Source organism: Terrapene carolina, unplaced genomic scaffold (assembly GCF_002925995.2).
Source record: "Terrapene carolina triunguis isolate 2854851 unplaced genomic scaffold, T_m_triunguis-2.0 Scaffold17, whole genome shotgun sequence".
Classification (NCBI taxonomy): Eukaryota; Metazoa; Chordata; order Testudines; family Emydidae; genus Terrapene; species Terrapene triunguis.
Window position 1 is genome coordinate 9,394,608 of NW_020664368.1, and position 19,281 is coordinate 9,413,888.

The following is a 19,281-nucleotide window of genomic DNA, read 5'->3' on the forward strand; positions in this document are numbered from 1 at the left end:
TGGCAGGGAGAGGCGCCCCTCCCCACCAGCCCCGCGCAGACCTGTCCCAGAGAGGAACCTGTTCTCGGCTGCGGCAGCTTGGGCTGGGCTGAGGGAGGGGCTCCTCTCCCCCAGCCTCGAGCTGCTGGGGCAAGACAGAGCTGGTGGGGGAGTCCTCCTTCCCACCACAGCCCCGGGGTAGCCTGCAGCCCAAACCCCTCATCCCTGGCCCCACCGCAGAGCCCGCACCCCAACCCTCTTCCCCCTGAGCCCCCTCTCACACCCTGAACCCCTCATCCCTGGCCCCACATCAGAGCCTTCACCCCTAGCTGGAGCCCTCACCCCCTGCCCCCAACCCTCTGCCCCAGCCCTGGACCCCCTCCCGCACCCCGAAACACTCATCCCCAGCCCCACCCCAGAGCCCACACATCAATCCTCTGCCTCAGTCCTGAGCCCCCCTCACACTCTGAACCCCTCATCCCCAGCCCCACATCAGAACATTCACCCCTAGCTGGAGCCCTCACCCCCTACCCTCTGCCCCAGCCCTGACCCCCTCTCGCACCCCAAACCTTTGGGCCCCACCCCCACCACATGAATTTTGTTATGTGCACCAATATGAAGGTCATTTGTCACACATCACCTCCATCTTGGTGCACATAACAAAATTCATTATGTGCATGGACGTAAAAAATTAGAGGGAATACTGGCTGTGACCCTTCTTGGGATTCCCTCCAAGACTTTGTTCCACTCAGATTCCCAAGAACTCAGTTCAACTCCCGACTTCATCACTCATGTATTTGTATTTAGCACACAACAATGCTACACTGAGCTGATCAGACTCAAACGCATTGGGGTGGATGTAGGGTACATCATAGTTCCAATGTCATACAGAAACTATCTCATTTTTATATACATTTACACATCTCATTGCACTTACTGTACATGGCATCAAACATTTTAGGATTGATTTGTTTACTTAATAGGAACCAGTCCCTGTATCACATGCTCTGTCCACATGTTCTCCATGTTTTGACTTCTTCTTTACCTCATCTAGACATTCCTTATTATCTAGTTCACAGTAAATAGTTTCCTTGGTGTTCTCCCTCTGATCTCAGTTGGCTCAGACTCTGTCTTTTTTTAGCCTATTGACTTACAGTAACTCCTCACTTAACATTGTAGTTACGTTCCTGAAAAACGTGACTTTCAGTGAAACGATGTTAAGTGAATCCAATTTCCCCATAAGAGTTAATGTAAATGGGGGGGGCTCCAGGGAATTTATTTTTTGCCAGACAAAAGGCATTATATACATTTTAAACAATTTGAAACAAGCAATTTAATACAGGAATAAGTTTTAAACAATTTTAAAGAAACAATTTAATACTACAGTCATCACTGCTGAGTATGAAGCTTGGTTGAGATGGTGGAGTCAGAGAGTGGAAGAGGATTGATTGTCCGGCTGCTCCTATTGATATACCTATTGATATAATAGGCATCACAGAAACCTGGTGGACTGAGGACAATCAATGAGACAATCTTCCGGGGTACAAAATATATCGGAAGGACAGAACAGGTCGTGTGGGGGGTGGGGGGGAAGGGGGAGTGGCACTATATGTGAAAGAAAATGTAGAATCAAATGAAGTAAAAATCTTAAGTGAATCCACATATTCCATAGAATCTCTATGGATAGTAATTTCATGCTCTAATAAAAATAAAACCGTTAGGGATCTATTATCGACCACCTGACCAGGACAGTGATAGTGATGATGAAATGCTAAGGGAAATTAGAGAGGCTATCAAAATTAAGAACTCGATTTCAATTATCCCCATATTGACTGGGAACATGTCACCTCAGGACGAAATGCAGAGACAAAGTTTCTCGATACTTTACATGACTGCTTCTTGGAGCACCTGGTACGGGAACCCACAAGGGGAGAGGCAACTCTAGATTTAGTCCTGAGTGGAGCGCAGGAGCTGGTCCAAGAGGTAACTATAACAGAACCGCTTGGAAATAGTGACCATAATATAACAACATTTAACATCCCTGTGGTGGGAAGAACATCTCAACAGCCCAACACTGTGGCATTTCATTTCAAAAAGGGGAACTATGCAAAAATGAGGGGCTTAAACAGAAATTAAAAGGTACAGTGATTAAAGTGAAATCCATGCAAGCTGCATGGGTGCTTTTTAAAGGCACCATAATAGAGGCCCAACTTAAATGTATACCCCAAATTAAGAAACACAGTAACAGAACTAAAAAAGAGCCACCGTGGCTTAACCATGTAAAAGAAGCAGTGAGAGATAAAAAGACTTCCTTTAAAAAATGGAAGTCAAATCCTAGCGAGGTAAATAGAAAGGAGCATAAACACTGCCAAATTAAGTGTAAAAATATAATAAGAAAAGCCAAAGAGGAGTTTGAAGAACGGCTAGCCAAAAACTCAAAAGGTAATAAAATGTTTTTTAAGTACATCAGAAGCAGGAAGCCTGCTAAACAACCAGTGGGGCCACTCGATGATCGAGATACAAAAGGAGCACTTAAAGACGATAAAGTCATTGTGGAGAAACTAAAATTCTTTGCTTCAGTCTTCACAGCTGAGGCTGTTAGGGAGATTCCTAAACCTGAGCCGGCTTTTGTAGGTGGCAGATCTGAGGAACTGTCAAAATTGAAGTGTCACTAGATGAGGTTTTGGAATTAATTGATAAACTTAACATTAACAAGTCACCGGGACCAGATGACATTCACCCAAGAGTTCTGAAAGAACTCAAATGTGAAATTGCGGAACTATTAACTAGGGTTTGTAACCTGTCCTTTAAATCAGCTTCTGTACCCAACGACTGGAAGATAGCTAATGTAACGCCAATATTTAAAAAGGGCTCTAGAAGTCATAGAATCATAGAATATCAGGGTTGGAAGGGACCTCAGGAGATTATCTAGTCCAACCCGCTGCTCAAAGCAGGACCAATCCCCAATTAGATTTTTGCCCCATATCCCTAAATGGCCCCCTCAAGGATTGAACTCACAACCCTGGGTTTAGCAGGCCAATGCTCAAACCACTGAGCTATCCCTCCCCCTGGCAATTATGGACCGGTAAGTCTAACGTCGGTACCGGGCAAATTAGTCGAAACAATAGTAAAGAATAAAATTGTCAGACACATAGAAGAACATAAATTGTTGGGCAAAAGTCAACATGGTTTCTGTAAAGGGAAATCGTGTCTTACTAATCTATTAGAATTCTTTGAAGGGGTCAACAAACATGTGGACACGGGGGATCCAGTGGACATAGTGTACTTAAATTTCCAGAAAGCCTTTGACAAGGTCCCTCACCAAAGGCTCTTACGTAAATTAAGTTGTCATGGGATAAAAGGGAAGGTCCTCTCATGGATTGAGAACTGGTTAAAAGACAGGGAACAAAGGGTAGGAATTAATGGTAAATTCTCAGAATGGAGAGGGGTAACTAGTGGTGTTCCCCAAGGGTCAGTCCTAGGACCAATCCTATTCAACTTATTCATAAATGATCTGGAGAAAGGAGTAAACAGTGAGGTGGCAAAGTTGGCAGATGATACTAAACTGCTCAAGATAGTTAAGACCAAAGCAGACTGTGAAGAACTTCAAAAAGATCTCACAAAACTAAGTGATTGGGCAACAAAATGGCAAATGAAATTTAACGGGGATAAATGTAAAGTAATGCACATTGGAAAAAATAACCCCAACTATACATACAATATGATGGGGGCTAATTTAGCTACAACAAATCAGGAAAAAGATCTTGGAGTCATCGTGGATAGTTCTCTGAAGATGTCCACGCAGTGTGCAGAGGCGGTCAAAAAAGCAAACAGGATGTTAGGAATCATTAAAAAGGGGATAGAGAATAAGACGGAGAATATATTATTGCCCTTATATAAATCGATGGTACGCCCACATCTCGAATACTGCGTACAGATGTGGTCTCCTCATCTCAAAAAAAGATATACTGGCACTAGAAAAGGTTCAGAGAAGGGCAACTAAAATGATTAGGGGTTTGGAACGGGTCCCATATGAGGAAAGATTAAAGAGGCTAGGACTTTTCAGCTTGGAAAAGAGGAGACTAAGGGGGCATATGATAGAGGTTTATAAAATCATGAGTGATGTGGAGAAAGTGGATAAGGAAAAGTTATTTACTTATTCCCATAATACAAGAACTAGGGGTCACCAAATGAAATGAATAGGCAGCAGGTTTAAAACAAATAAAAGGAAGTTCTTCTTCACACGGTGCACAGTCAACTTGTGGAACTCCTTACCTGAAGAGGTAGTGAAGGCTAGGACTATAGCAGCGTTTAAAAGAGAATAAATTCATGGAGGTTAAGTCCATTAATGGCTATTAGCCAGGATGGGTAAGGAATGGTGTCCCTAGCCTCTGTTTGTCAGAGGGTGGAGATGGATGGCAGGAGAGAGATCACTTGATCATTACCTGTTAGGTTCACTCCCTCTAGGGCACCTGGCATTGGCCACTGTTGGTAGACAGGATACTGGGCTAGATGGACCTTTGATCTGACCCAGTACGGCCGTTCTTATGTTCCTCTTGCTGTTCTTGCAAGCACAGGCACTGACTTTGCCGGGGGCAGGGGGCTCAACCCTCAGCCCATCCACTCCACCCCTTCCCCCAAGCCCTCACCCTTGACCCGCCTCTTCTCCCTCCCACACCTCCTCCCCCTTTACTTCGCACACTGCGTCCTCGCTCCTCCCCCCTCCCTTCTGAATGCTGCAAGCCAGCTGACTGCCACGGGCAGGAGATGGGGGGGGATAGAGGGGAGAGGCACTCCGAGTCCTCGCTCCTCCCCCCTCCCTCCTGCCCGGGGCAATCAGCTGGCTTGCAACGTTTAGAAGGCAGGAGGAATGGGGGAGGAGCGAGGACTTGGCGCGCAAGCTCCCCCTCCCTGCCCCCCCCACCTCCTGCACGGGGCAATCAGCTGGTTTGCGGTGTTCAGGAGGCAGGGGAGGGAGGGGGAGCCTGCACGCCGAGTTCTCGCTCCTCCCCCCTCCTTCCTGCCTCAAGCCAGCTGATTGCCGCGGGCAGGAGATGGGGGAAGGCGCTGATCTGCGGGGTCTGCCAGCGCGGGGGGAGGCACTGTAGGGGAGGGGGGCGTGTAGGGAGGCTGCCAGCTGTGGAGAAAGCAGGCAGCCATACGTAATAGTGGAGCATTGCACAACTTTAAATGAGCATGTTCCCTAATTGATCAGCAACATAACAACGAAACAACATTAACCAGGACGACTAAGTGAGGAGTTACTGTATTTACTTATTAAGCATCCTGTTTCAATCAGATGATTGGATTTCCCTCCCTAATCTTATCTTCCAAAGAACAAGGCCTCCCCGCATGTATTAATTACTCATGTCATGCCAAGCCTCAGCTATAACCCTAAGAGCCTTTCAAAGCCGACTGGCAGAGGACCCACTGTACTGTAACTTATATCAGGCCTGACACACTCACTACATTCAACACACTGTTGTGATAATATGTATCCAAAATGTATCCCATAAGGTTTCCTGTGAACTGGCAACATTCTGATCATGAATATCATTCTGTGGTGTGTATACGGGTTGTGTAAAAAGAGTTATGTACATGTGCTGGGAATATGTTCTTCAAATGTGTTTTGGAAGGCAATGGACACACAAGTGTGCCCTAGACGCAGGAATGTTGTTTTGCCTATTTGCCTGTGTCTCCAATTCAAATTAAGCAAGGTAAGGCCAAAGACAACAGAAGTACATTTTTGTATCTAGAGTAAACAAAAAAGTGATTAAACCAACCAGAGAAGCATATTAACCAGAAAAGGAGGAAGACAGCATGGCATCTGCACAAGCAAAAGGGAAGAAAAACTTGATCTAGGGATACACATCAAAGGAATATATCTTAAAACAGGAGTTCTCAAACTGGGGGTCAGGACCCCTCAGGGAGTCGCGAGGCTATTACATGGGGGGTCGCAAGCTGTCAGCCTCCACCCCAAACCCCGCTTTGCCGCCAGCATGTATAATGGTGTTAAATATATAAAAATGTGTTTTTAATTTATAAGGGGGGTCGCACACAGAGGCTTGCTATGTGAAAGGGGTCACCGGTAAAAAAGTTTGAGAATCACTGTCTTAAAGGTTTACGAGACTATAAAAAGAAGGGGAGAAAACTCCTTCGTTTTCCATCTCTTACTCCTGGGGGAATTCTGTGCCACTGCGCAATGCAGAATTTTGCAGAAATTAATTATTTTTGTACATAATTTTCTTTCCCCCACAGAAATGGCCTGCAGTTCTGCTGGCCGCCACTAGGGGCTGCTGGACCTGGCAGAGCCCAGCTCTCACATAGAAGATACTGCAGGGGTGGGAAGTAAGTAGAGTTCCTAGCAGCTGCAGTTCCCTGCACACCCTGAGGAAAGTAGATGGCAGCACACAGGAAACTCCACACAAGCCTGGCTGGGACCCCGTTTCTTCTTCTGGGTAGTAGTGGGGCTGGTGTCTGGTCTGCAGGGGGCCATGGCTGGGCTTTGGGAGGGAGGGGACTGACATCTGGGATAGGGGGACCACAGCTGGGCTCTAGGAGGGAGGGGAGGCTGGGCTGGGGTGGCTACAGCTGGGCTCTAGGGGGGGAGGGGGAACGGTGTCTGGGCTGGCGACCCTCCACGACTGGACTTGGGGGGAGGGGATTCAGGTGTATTGGCTGAGGAGCTGGACTTGGGGGGAGGGGTTGTGGGTGTCTGGCCCCCCGGCTGGGCTCTGGGGGAAGGGAGGGTCGAGAAACAGGAACTGGGTTGTCATAGGGGTTTCTTTAACTCTCTACTCCTGGGGGAAATTGTGTGTGTCTCTGTATTGTTACAGACATATTTGCTGATGGGTATTTTGCAATAAATAACCCCCCAAAAATGAAATGGGCATGAATATGTAGTGTTATTTTGACAAATAACATTTGCAGAATTTTAAAATATTGTGTGCAGAATTTTTAATTTTTTTTGGCACAGAATTGCCCTTTTGGGGGACAAAGGGAACAGTACCCTTTGAGCCTGTGAATAGTGGATCCTCTTGGCCTCAAGGGCAAGAGCTGCTGATAGCTTCCTATAAGTAAGAAACTATTTTAGGCAAAGATATAGCTGGCCTGAACGAAGTTTTAGGCACTAGAAAGTGTATTTCTTAAATCTGTGTTCTTTATTAATAAATAAATTTATTCTTGTTTTATTTCAAAGCCATCTCTCTGCTATATATTAAAATAAAGTGTGGGACCTCAGCTAAGCTGATTCGTTGGTGTGTACTGTCTCTTTGGAGGCAGCAAACAACTTCTGTGAGTGCCCAGTGAGAGGGACTGGAAAATGTAGAGAGACGTGTCTCTAGAAAACTCAGCAACTGGTGTACTCCTGGAAGGTAGGCCACTGATATTGTGAGAAATACACCAGTTCTATAGCTTTAGTGCTTCTTCAAAAGGAGACCACAATCTGGCACCTCCCTGGTGATTTATATAGTACATGCATGCTATGTTGTCCGTCAAGACTCTTGCGTGTGTTCCTATTATCAGCAGAAGGAAGTTGTTACAGGTCTTCCTGACTGTTCTGAGTTCGAGAAAGTTGATATGAAGAGATCTCCATAGATGATCACTTGCCCTGTGTCGCAAGATGTGCACCGCAACCTATGAGGGATGTATTGCTGGTGAGAAATAATGATGGGGAAGTTTGCGAGAAGGGTATCCATGTGCAGACATTTGTTGGGTCTTTCCACCAGTCCAGGGAGTGTTTGACTTTGGTGGGCAGTGATAGAGGTTTGTCTAGTCTGTCTCTGTTCGGCCTGTAGACCAAGTGGAGGCACCTCATATAAAGTCTGACGTGCCATATGTCCCAGAAGTTGGAGGCTGTGTCTGGCTGATATTTGAGGACTGCTTTTTACTGCCTCTATGAGCATGGCCAAGATGTGGAACCTGTGCTGTGGCTAAAGTGTCCTTGCCTGTAATGAGTCAAGATCATCTCCTATGAACTCTAGGCAATGTACAAGGGGTGAACGTTGAATTTGGGACATTGATCTGTAGGCCCAGCTCTGTGAAGAAGTCTACAGCAGTTTGGGTGACCTGGAGGGCCTCGTTGAAGGAGCGGGCTCTGAGGAGACAATCATCCAGGTAGGAGTAGATCATAATCCCCTGGGAGTGTAGATGAGCTACTACTATGCAGAGGACCTTGGGGAATACTCTCTGAACCGATGGGAGGCCAAAGGGGAGTACTCTGCATTGGTAATGGTCCTGGCCCAGGGTAAAACTGAGGAATCATCTGTGGGAAGGTAGGATCAATACGTAGAAATAGGCATCCTATATGTCGAAGGCCAAGAACCAATCTACCTGTTCCAAAGATGAAATCATAGCTGCTAGTGTGACCATCCTGAATTTTTGATCTTTGACAAATTTGTTCAGTGCTCTGAGGTCTAGTATGGATCTCCAACCTCCCCTCTTTTTGGTTATGAGGAAATAACCAGAGTAAAAAACTTTGCCTCATAGGTGCTAAGGTTCAGGCTCTATGGCTCCTAGATGGAGGAGATGATCCATTTCTTGTTGTAATAAACTCTCATGAGAAGAGTCCCTGGAGAGGGATGGGGAAGAGTGAGAAGATTTTTTCCCTTTGAGGCTCATAATAGAGTTAAGTTGGAAAATGTGGTGTTCATGATTTTATGCTGAGGTTGAGGACTAAATTTTCCTTTTTTGTCCAAATGTATAAATCCCTAATGACCGGAGAGTGATCCTGGAATCTTTGAGCATATGGAGGGACGTGTCAGTCTCCTTGGCAAACAATTTGGTGCCTTCGAAGGGGAGGTCCTCTACTGTTGTCTGTATTTTCTTATAGAAGCCAGATAGCTGCAATCAGCTGCATAGCCCCGCCTGTAGAGATGGACCAGGCTGCTGTGTGGGCTGCATCAAGCGCTGATCGGAGTGCTGTCTTGGACACCAGTTGTCCTTCACTAACAATGGCATGAAACTGTTCACATTGTGACTCTGGTAGCTGATCAATAAACGTGCTAAGCTTGGTGTAATTGATGTAGCCATATTTTGCGGTCAGAGCTTGATAGTTTGCAATTCTGAATTGCAGTGTGGTGGATGAACAGGCCTTTCTCGCATATAGATCGAGATGCTTTCAGTCCCTATCATAGGGGATGGATTTCACATGGTGTTGGTGACCTCGGGAGTTGACCACATCCACAACAATGGAATTATTGGGCAGGGGGGAGAGAAAATGGGGGGGAAATTCTCTATCTTTATAATATTTCTCCTCGGCCCATTTGCAGGTAGGCGTGACAGATGCTGAGGTTTGCCATATAAGCTTGGCTGGGTCCAGAAGGGCCTCATTGATGGGGAAAGAAGAGGAGTGCCAGTTGTACAGGAATTTATGATGGGTGTCTTACCTCCTCAAGAGACATCTGCAATGTGTCTGCCATCCTTTTTGCCAGATCTTGAAATAGCCTGAAGTGGTTGGGTAGGGATGGTGGAGGGGGTATCATTGCCTTGTCTGGAGAGGAGGAAGAGTAGTTGGGTTGTGGTGTGACTTCCTTCTCAAATCCACCCTCCTTTTCCTACATGATCTCCTGGGCAGGTTCACAGGCTCTGGATACCATGGCTGAGGGAGAGCACCTCAAAGGCTCATGGTGGGCCACACTAGATGCTCAGGAAACATGGACTCTATTCGCTGCCCAGGGATCCCAGTAGGGCCACTGGGATAGTGGAAAGGGTCCTACTGGTGGTGCCCACGGCTGACCATACTAGGGTTGTTGAGGAGCAGATGGAGGATATGACTGAGGGGGCCCAGGTTGGTAGCGGGCACTATAAGGAACATGGGAGGAGTGATGGGAGACGACCTCCTCTTCTTGGAGATCTGATTCACCGCTGGAGAATGGAGGTGCATGACACGGTAGCGGCAGAGATTCCTGCATCTGAAGTAAACTTGGTACTGAAGCCCTGGTACCGAGCAAGGGAGACTCGGGTATGTCAGAAACCATGAGGTCTTTAGAATGCCTGAATTCTTGTGGTGCTGACGTACTCGGAGCAGACGGTGGTTGTTGGTGGGTCAATAGCACTGAACGGATCGGTGATCTGGACCAAACCAAGCACTCCGAGGCGGGATGGCTCACTGTTGATGGTGCCAATGGTAGTGCTGGTATGGCAGTGTCTTCTTGGGGGTGGTGCGGTCTCTGTCCTTGCCTTTATCTGTCGGTACCATTGCTTCAGTGCCTATGCCCATCAGATCCTTGAGTGCATCAATGGTACCTATATCTACCTGCCACTTCAGACCCTCGTGAGCTATAGATATCATGTTTAGACTGTTTTGGTACTGACGATACAAAATGTACTGGTGATCTTTTTCAGCTAGTTCAAGGCTCACTCCGGGGACTCACGGCTCTCTGTTTTGAAGCCTCACATGAGGGTTCCATGGCTGTTTTCTTTGACCCATAGTCCTTAGATGTCAAGGGCTGTGGGGAAGATTCGTGCCATTTGGATGACTCCTGGCTCAGGTCAGGGACAGCTGAAGAGCTACCTCCATAAGGAGGAGTTTTATTCCCAGTTCTCAATCCTTTCAACATCTGGACTTGAGTTGTTGGCAGAGACCACACTTTTAGGAAATGTGGCTTTCCCTGAGGAAACAGATGCAGTGGTAATATTTATCCGCTACAGGGATGGCCTCCTTAAACGAGAGGCACCTCTTAAAGCCTGGTGAACCAGGAATACCCTTTGCTGTGGCAGACAGACTGTGGGGGACAAAGAGGGAGAAAAAGTGGTTTTGGGTTGTGTGTGTTTTTGTTTGTTTGTTTTTAAGAACGAGAAAATAAAGAAACTTCTACAAATAAGAAAGGGATTAACTAACAATTGAAGTTCTCAGAGAGAAATAATCTGATGAACGAACTGCTATTAGCTCTGTTTCTAGCCGGGGCAGTTGAGAAGGAACTGAGTGGGGTTCGCCTGCGCAGCACTGGTTAGCTTCGTAGCAGAGCACGAGGAGGGGACACCACATGTGTGGGCTGAACGGACATGGCTACCAAAGTTCTCCCATCAGTATCAAAGGGACGCAAACGCACCTACAGTGGTGCACCCGTAAGGACACTACTCGAACAAGAATACACGGTTTCACAGACTCTGACAGCTATTGTAGGCACATCCAAGTTTGCAAAGTTACCAAGTACTGCTCCAATATAAATACAACTGTTATTTTCCTTAACATACAGTTTTGGGCTTGAGAAAATTAATCGCTGGCCTCTTACACACCAGGGAAGGCACTTGGTCACATTCCCATGGAATACAGCCCATTTGGAAACCCATGCAAACACTTCTCCCTTGAAACACCCAATCAATTCAATAAATTAGCCTTCACAGCATAGCACTCTGCACCAGACTATATATCCAGTACAAAGTCTGTACCTCTCCCATCAGAAAAAGGATCAAATATATGGCACTGGATTCATCCTACACTGAGATAATGTGCCTATCTGCTTGAAAGTGACTGTATAAACACCTTTGGGCATCTTCTAGTCTCAGACTGGGCAATAAAGGGGTTGGGCTTACTGGCAGCTGGGCAGCACAACTTGGGCTAGTATCCCCCGAATCAGCTCCTACTGAAGCTCTTGCCTCTTTTGGACAGGATGACAGTCTGGTTCATCTTCAGAAATTGAATCTATGCTTGTTGAGTTTCTTCCTGTTGTGGTGGATCCTGGTTTAGCTGCTACTGCTGAACAGCCAACCATTTCAGAACGTCCTCTATTTGTCTCCTTTTTGCAGTATGACCAGAAATTCCACTATTAGTATCAGATGTGAATGAAGCGAGTCCCCATCATCTCTCAATACAGTAATACAGACAGACAAGTTTAGCACCCAAAACTCACACCTTACATGGGTGGTACTTCTTTATTCTTAAGAAAAAAATAAACATAAATCTTAGCCTCAACTTCCTCCTGAGCCAGCTGTTTCTGGAGATTTTCCCCAACAGATGGTTGTGAGGTTCTCAAAAATTACTATGATCATCACTATAGAAGAGCCTACAAATAAAACAAAATAATAAAACTCTCACCTGTCTAATCCTATGCCACCTACCTTACCTTAGACACCATCTTTTATCCTTTGAAGCCTTCACTAATGAGACTCACCTGGCCTAGTTGCCAGATAAGTTTAAAAACAAAACAAAAAGACGCTCTATATCTCTCTGAGATCCTAGACCTGGACATCCTGTCACAACAGGAAAGACAAGTGCAAATGCTAAGGATCTTTAATTTGCCCACATTGTCCATGGAAAGTATTTTCATTTACTAGTTCAGCGGTTATATGTAACCAACTTTGCAAGTCCACACAAGTCTAAGAACCTTAACACTTGAGGGATGACTTAGTTACATTTTTGCCCTTAAGGTTAAATGATACTTTCTTCTCTCTATTCCCCCTCCCCTTTTTGGAGGGAGAGGGGGGAAAACAGAGGAAAAACAATGTTAATATTTAAATAGTTCAAAATATGCTTTCAGAGTTTACATGTCATTATGGTGGATGGTTTGGGGGGGGAGGGAGGGGGGAGGAGACCAGGTTTGTTTCTGTTATTTATTGACAGGAGTCCGTTATGTGCAAAACTGGGTTATTTGAGTAGGAGCACATTAGTGTTTTTTGAGACAGATTTTCAAACAGAAAATTATTTACTGTAGCTCTGTTTCTCATAGCCTCCTCTTCTCCCCTCCTGTGACAATGGATAAATGGCAGACAGCAGAGAAAAACAAGAAACACAATGGTAGTAATAAACAGGCAGAGCACATCACCCACTGGGAAGGAGGGTGGAAAGTAGGATAAGAAAAAGAGGAGACTATGACAAACAGCTAAGTAATTTTCCCTTTTTGTATGTCTATCTTCTCCTATCCTCTGACAGGGTATTAAGAGACACACAGTGCATGTATCAAGCAGTAACCCTAGGAAGCAGAGCTACCTTACTGTGTCAACAGCAGAACCCTGCAGCCAAAGAAGGCATCCTGGGAAGCAGAGATAAAGACATACAAATAGTGAGGAGACAACCACGTTGCCACCTTACACACCTTGGAAATGAATGCTCAGCATTCACTGCCCATGAAGCAGAAAACTCTTTCATTACATGGCATCTTGCAAATTGGGAACAAGGTCATAGCCTCATTACACATTGTGAGAGCACAACCTAACGCCAGCACCTAGCAATATAGGAGAACCTCAGTGTTACAGAACCTCGGGAATGGAGATTGTTCGTAACTCTGAATAGTGTCTTCACCTCCTACCAATAAGTGGCTGCCTCACGGGTGGAGGTAGGGACAGGCAGCCCAGATGTGGCTACCTTAAGATGCAATACAAGCACAGTACCGTATTTGTTTTTTTTTTTTTTTTTTTTTTTGTTTTTTTTAAACCTCCACTACTGCCCGATTGCTTATTTCCAGTTCCACGTGGTGTCCAACTGACTGGTCAGTCCGTAACTCTGGTTTTCATACCTTTGAGGTTCTACTATAGTGATTTTATCTGCAGTCTTGCCCCTGTTGCAACCCTCAAAATAGACAAACAGTTGCTTTGACTTTCTAAAGTCAAGAAGGAAAAAGAAAAAAAGTAGCGGAGAACACACAACATTCAATAAATGCTATCTCTGAACCTCAGGACGGTGGGGAAAGAGATGCCAGGACTAAGAGAGGAAGAGATATGGGTTTGTTCAGGTGGAACTAGGTACTCTCCTTGGGAACAAATTCCAAGGAAGGCTGAAAACCCCCCACTTTTTCTGGAAAAAATTGACAAATAGTCAGAGAGACTACGTAAAGAAGTTCAACTTACTCTTCTGTCTGAAATTCCTGCAACACTAATGGCTGTCCTAAAGGAAAGAAATCTGCACAAGGGGCTCCACTGGGGGTTGCATTAGAACCTGCAGGATGTAGATCAAGTCCCACTGAGGAATCTCTTGATGAATCACTAGTCTGAGTCCCTTTTTGAATACTAATGGAAGAAAATCTAAAACACCCAGAAGTAAACAGGAAGGCAATAATGGTATGATGTCACGTCAGGCCATAGAGATCTTCCAGATCAGAATAAATGAGAGAGGCAACAACAAGTTTTCTGTTGCTCTTCTGACAGTCTGTCACCTCAGCCAAGAAACCTCCCTTTAAGAAAGACTTCCTTCAAAGATCACGCAGCTACCCTGAGATGAAGGTGATGGCAAAGCACATGGCTTTCAAAGAGCAGGTCTGGCATCTTGGAAAGTGTTCGCAGGAGAGTTCACTTCTAGGCCTGTGAGATCTCAAAACCAGCAGCAGTGGAGTTACTATGGAGCTAGGAAAAACAGTTTTATCCTGTCTGACCTTTTTCACCACTGTTGGTAGCAGTGGAAGCAACATCTCACTTTCCCATTTCAACTCCATAAAAAGCACTGCAAAGGAGTGTGAGGGCTTGGAGGGGGTAGGGGGTCTGAAAATAAAATAAGGACACTTGATGGATACCATTAAGAAAATAACGAAGTGCCTTACACTCTGGCAGTGGCCTCAAAAATGAAAGAACTGGGGCTGTATTCTCCCTTAACAGTTTCTGACTGAGCCAGTCTACAAGCATGTTTTCACAGCACTCCAGCACTATTGCTAGAAGGCAAGTTCTAGCCAAACACATAAAAGCATTACCTCTGAAAGGAGGGGAGCAGTGCCAGTACCTCCTTAACAGATGTCAGAAGCCACCACTGTTTGATTGTCACTACAGACAAAGAGAAGGATGTTCAGGACCTGGGGCTCTCAAATTAGAAGAGTAAGATGGGAGCTCCATAGCTCAAGGAGCTTGACATTCCCCTCTCATTCTTCCATGTGTCAAGACCTGGGTTGACAAATTACCTGGATGCACAGCTCCAACCCAAGAGACTCATATTGGTAACCACACAGAGCTGAGGAAAAGGCAGGAAAAAAGGGGTGGAAGGAGAAGACCACAACTTTAGAGGTCCGAATTAACACAGGAATAATAAGATTTCCTCCAGTGAAGAGAGGCCAAGAGGAAAGACTGCCAGCACCAGATTCACCATCCTGTGAAGGTGAGATTTATGTTTACAACTCTGCTCTCTTGCTGCTAGTATGAGGTATAATAGTATTGTCTGTTAATTCAGTGTCTTAGGACAGGAGAAGGAACACATAATGACAAGGAAATAACACCTTTTAAAAAAAAAAAAAGGATAACAGCACTTCTGAAGAGAATAACTTTAAGATAGGTCTCTCAATCCTCACTTAGTTATCAGACTCGCTCCCATCCTCAAGAGAAATGGCAGACCCCCAACTATAGTAGTTACAATGAATGCTGGTATATATACATTTTAGATACTATATTTTTACTGAAGGATAAAGCTGAAAACAATTGAGCCAAATCAGCCGGGAGAAAGAATTTAAACAGAATAATGAGAATGATAATTGGGAACTGTTTAAGAACATTATACTAGATTCCCCAAAAAGCCAAAATTACATAGTTGAGAAAGAAGGCTATACTGATTTTAAAAACAGCCTCATTTACAGTGGATGTAAAAGCAGATATAAAAACAATCATCATTGTTTAAAAAAAAAAAAAAAACTATAGATCTGAGACTGACTTAATTCAACAAAAGACCTTTTTTCCCCCCCGAACATACTGGTCACTACATAAACTAATGGTAATGGGCTTCGTAAATGCTGACTGCTGTTGGAAATGTAACTTGGTGCTATATTAGTTTGGAGAGTGCCCTGAATCAAGAATTTCTGGTATGAAGTGAGTCAAAAGACCAATTTGATATTTGATGGTATGTTGGAGCCCTCCTCCTTAAGTTTCATTCTTGGATATACTCCTGATACCTGGAGGTTAGCTGGTAACCAGGTGGCGTCGTTTAAATATGTAACTTTCCTTGCCAAAAATTTAATAGTGCAAAAGTTGATCCCCACCAAACATTGATTCCTAGCTAAGTGATATGGCTGACCTCACAGCTGACAAATAACTAGCATTCTGCAGAAGGGGAATGCCTGAAAAAAATCAAAGCAATTTGGGCTGACTTTTTAAAGGTCTATGATAAATGCAAATCCTGAAGATAAGTATGTCACTTCCCCTCCCTTTATTCTAATCCTGTAATTACTTTGTGTATTATGATTAATCAGGTATTTTGGTATATTTGTTATATTTAAAATTATATATATATATATATATATATATATATATATATATATATATATATCTCCACACACGCATGCACAATCACACACCAAATGGAAAAAAGTGAAAGTTGATAGCAATCAATATAAATCAGAAGCTAATTGTAGAAAATTGATAAGGGAAGCAAAAGGACCTAAGAAGAAATCTCTGGCCAGGAATGTTAAGGACAATAAGGAGGAGATTTTTCAGTATTAGAATTGTTAATCACGACACAGAAAAGTCAGAAGTGTTCAAATAAATATTTCTGTTCTGTATTTGGAAGAAAAACCAGATGATATAGTCCTATTATATGATGATGAAATACTTATCATTCACAATATATCAGTATGTCTACACTGTGCAGTCCTTTCAGGGTAGAGTACATAAATGGTTAGCCCCTCCCCCCTCTAGCACAGGTATAAATAGTGTAGATGGTGAAGCACTGCTTAGGTGAATAAAGACACTCCTGAATCTTGTGAGCATATACCCAGGTATGTATCTACTCACCATGGAATGCCACTCCATCTACACTGCTTTTTAACAATGTAGTGTCCCACTGCCTGATGCCTCCCTGCTGCTGGAGACTTTCCTCTTCACAGTGAGGGACTCTAGCATGGAGGAGGCAGTGGGTACCTACATGGTAAGTAGGATGGTACCTACATGGTAAGTAGTAAGGACATACATGGTGAACAGAAATTTGATAATAGAGGGCTCTTCACTCTAGCAAACAAAGGTATGACAAGAACCAAAGGGTGGAAGTTGAAGCTAGACAAATTCAGACCCTAAATAAGGCACACATTTTTAACAATAAGGATAATTAATCACTGCAACAACTTGTAAAGGGTTGTGCTGGATCCTCCATCATAGTAAATCTTTAAATCAAGATCCCCCCCCTAAAAGATGTACTCTACTTCAAGCACAACTATTGGACTTGAAGCAGGAATTAATACAGGGAAGTCCTATGGCCGATGTTACGCAAGGGGTCAGACTAGAAGACCACATTTGTGAGTCTATCAATATTTTAAATTTTCAAATAAATTCTAACACATTTTAAATACTATGTTAATATTTTAGAAGTTTGACAGCTTACTATAAAAACTTCTAGATCCTGAGATATTCTGATTTACCAGATAACAAACCTTAAAAAAATAAAAAATAAACAAAGGAAGCAAGTCACATTACCAAACACATATCAATAACTAGCAATAAAACAAGTGGCCAAGGAACCACATGCAACTATTTTAATTGTTTTGGATCCATGTGGTTCAAGAAAACTCCTAACATTTTTCTTGAACCACATGGTTCTTGAACATTTTTTGAAACTTTACAATATGAATGAACAAGGAACTCTTCTGCAGTTCAACTGAATACTATTTCTTGAATAAGTGTTTTGATACAATAATTCAAGGAACAATACATGGTATGCAAAATTACAACATTCAGTGTTGTACACTTATTTATTATTATATAGTACATCCCAAAACACTGTCTGTAACATGCAATTATGATATTTTTTCAACCTAGGTCATGCAGAACTATCGAGTATTTGTAGCATAATCAGTTGATTATGTTCCACTGAGTGTAGTCAGATTCTTTAACTTATCACTCTTTAAATAATACTTTGAAAAGAAGTAATATTAAGAATCAGATTCTTTTGTACCCAAATAGAACTGTATTGATTTTCTGCTTTGAACAAAATGCTGTGGAATGTGAAGTGCTGTACAATTACACTCCAGGGAAGCATTCACAGATAAGCGGCTGCTGGAATTTCTGAAGGTAGGATCCCAGATCAAGTCAGCTCTAATTGAAAAGAAAAATCTTTTTCTGCCTAGTTCATGACAAGGAACAATGTGACAGCTTTGTGCAATACAGGTGAAGGTAATACAGAGTGTTCCACAAAAAATCATTTTGCAGGTATGGTAGAAACAAAAAGTTATTAAATACTGGTTTATCTGTCTGAATACATACATAAAGTGGAGTTGAATTCTGGATGCTGGTAATAAGGAAACAAATACTAAAGCAGAATATAAATGCAAGTGTTTAGATAAGATTTATCTACTCTGCAAATGTAAAAAAAGATTGTGTTTTGTTTGCTTACTAGAAATGCTAAGAGACTAATTATGCAGCAATGATTTTCCAGCTGAATAATTTGTGTTAAGAGTTTTTGTCAGTAACAGGTTTCTGTTTAATGAGACGCTTACACTGAAATATTGGTATTTAAACCGCCTGTCAATTTACATACCTGAATCATGGTCTCTGCCAGCTGTGTTTCATCTACTTCCAATATCATCATTTTGATTTCCTCATAAGGCACTCGGAAAGAACCAAGGAAAATTGCTAGAACAAAAACATAATGGAGATGTAGTAAGAATCTGATCTTTCACTCTACTTACAAAACAAACACTACTTGGATTGTAGAATTCTACAGGCCACCCAAACATAGTATATGATAATATGGATAAGAGATAAAACTTTTTTATGCAGATTTGGCAGCTTTCATAATTTTTAGTCTGGCTCTTCCAGTCCTCTGGCAGATGAATTACTATATCAACAGATGCTGCAGTAACCATAGCAAGTGAGACAAAAAGAGTGTCCTTGCTCTAGGAGAGCCAACTCATCATTTACTATATTATTTGTACTTGGGTGACCATTTTTACATGTTTCCCCTTTACTGCATAGGAATCTCAGCTCTCCCCCCCCCACCCCTTTTTTTTTGGAGGGGGGGAGTGTGCGAGCGAGAGCGCACTATCTTTAGCAAGACCACTGCAAATTGCAAAACAATCACAATCCTTGAATAATGCTTTTGTTTGCTATAGTATAACAACTGGCCAACATTTTCTTTATACACAGTATTTAATAAGCAATTTCTCATGGATCAACTCCCCTCCTAATTCCACATCTTCTCTTCAACCTTCCTCATCTGTTCTAGTGATTATCATTATTTTACAGAACCAGATGGAGTACTAGGCACCTCACCATAAAAATAAGCCAATAGATCTGTGCCCTGAATATCTTACAATCTAGTCGCAGATATTATGCAAGAAAAGGCTATCAAAACAGGAGAGAGGGTAAGAGGTAATAGACAACGAATGGTAAGATTATGCCATTACTCAGATAAGTAGAGAGGAGGGTACATCTTAAAGGCAAGGACACAGTTTAAGCTTGTTGTTG

General features: G+C 43.4%; 1 protein-coding gene across 1 annotated transcript in view; it reads right to left on the bottom strand.

Annotated features, from left to right (window-relative positions):
• LOC113406354 (protein diaphanous homolog 3-like) overlaps positions 1-19,281 on the bottom strand; it is a 310,574-nt gene that overhangs the window by 138,072 nt on the left and 153,221 nt on the right. The window contains exon 13 of the mRNA XM_029910781.1: positions 18,353-18,447. Within this exon, the coding sequence (XP_029766641.1) occupies positions 18,353-18,447 (95 nt within the window). The remainder of the gene's footprint in view (positions 1-18,352; positions 18,448-19,281) is intronic.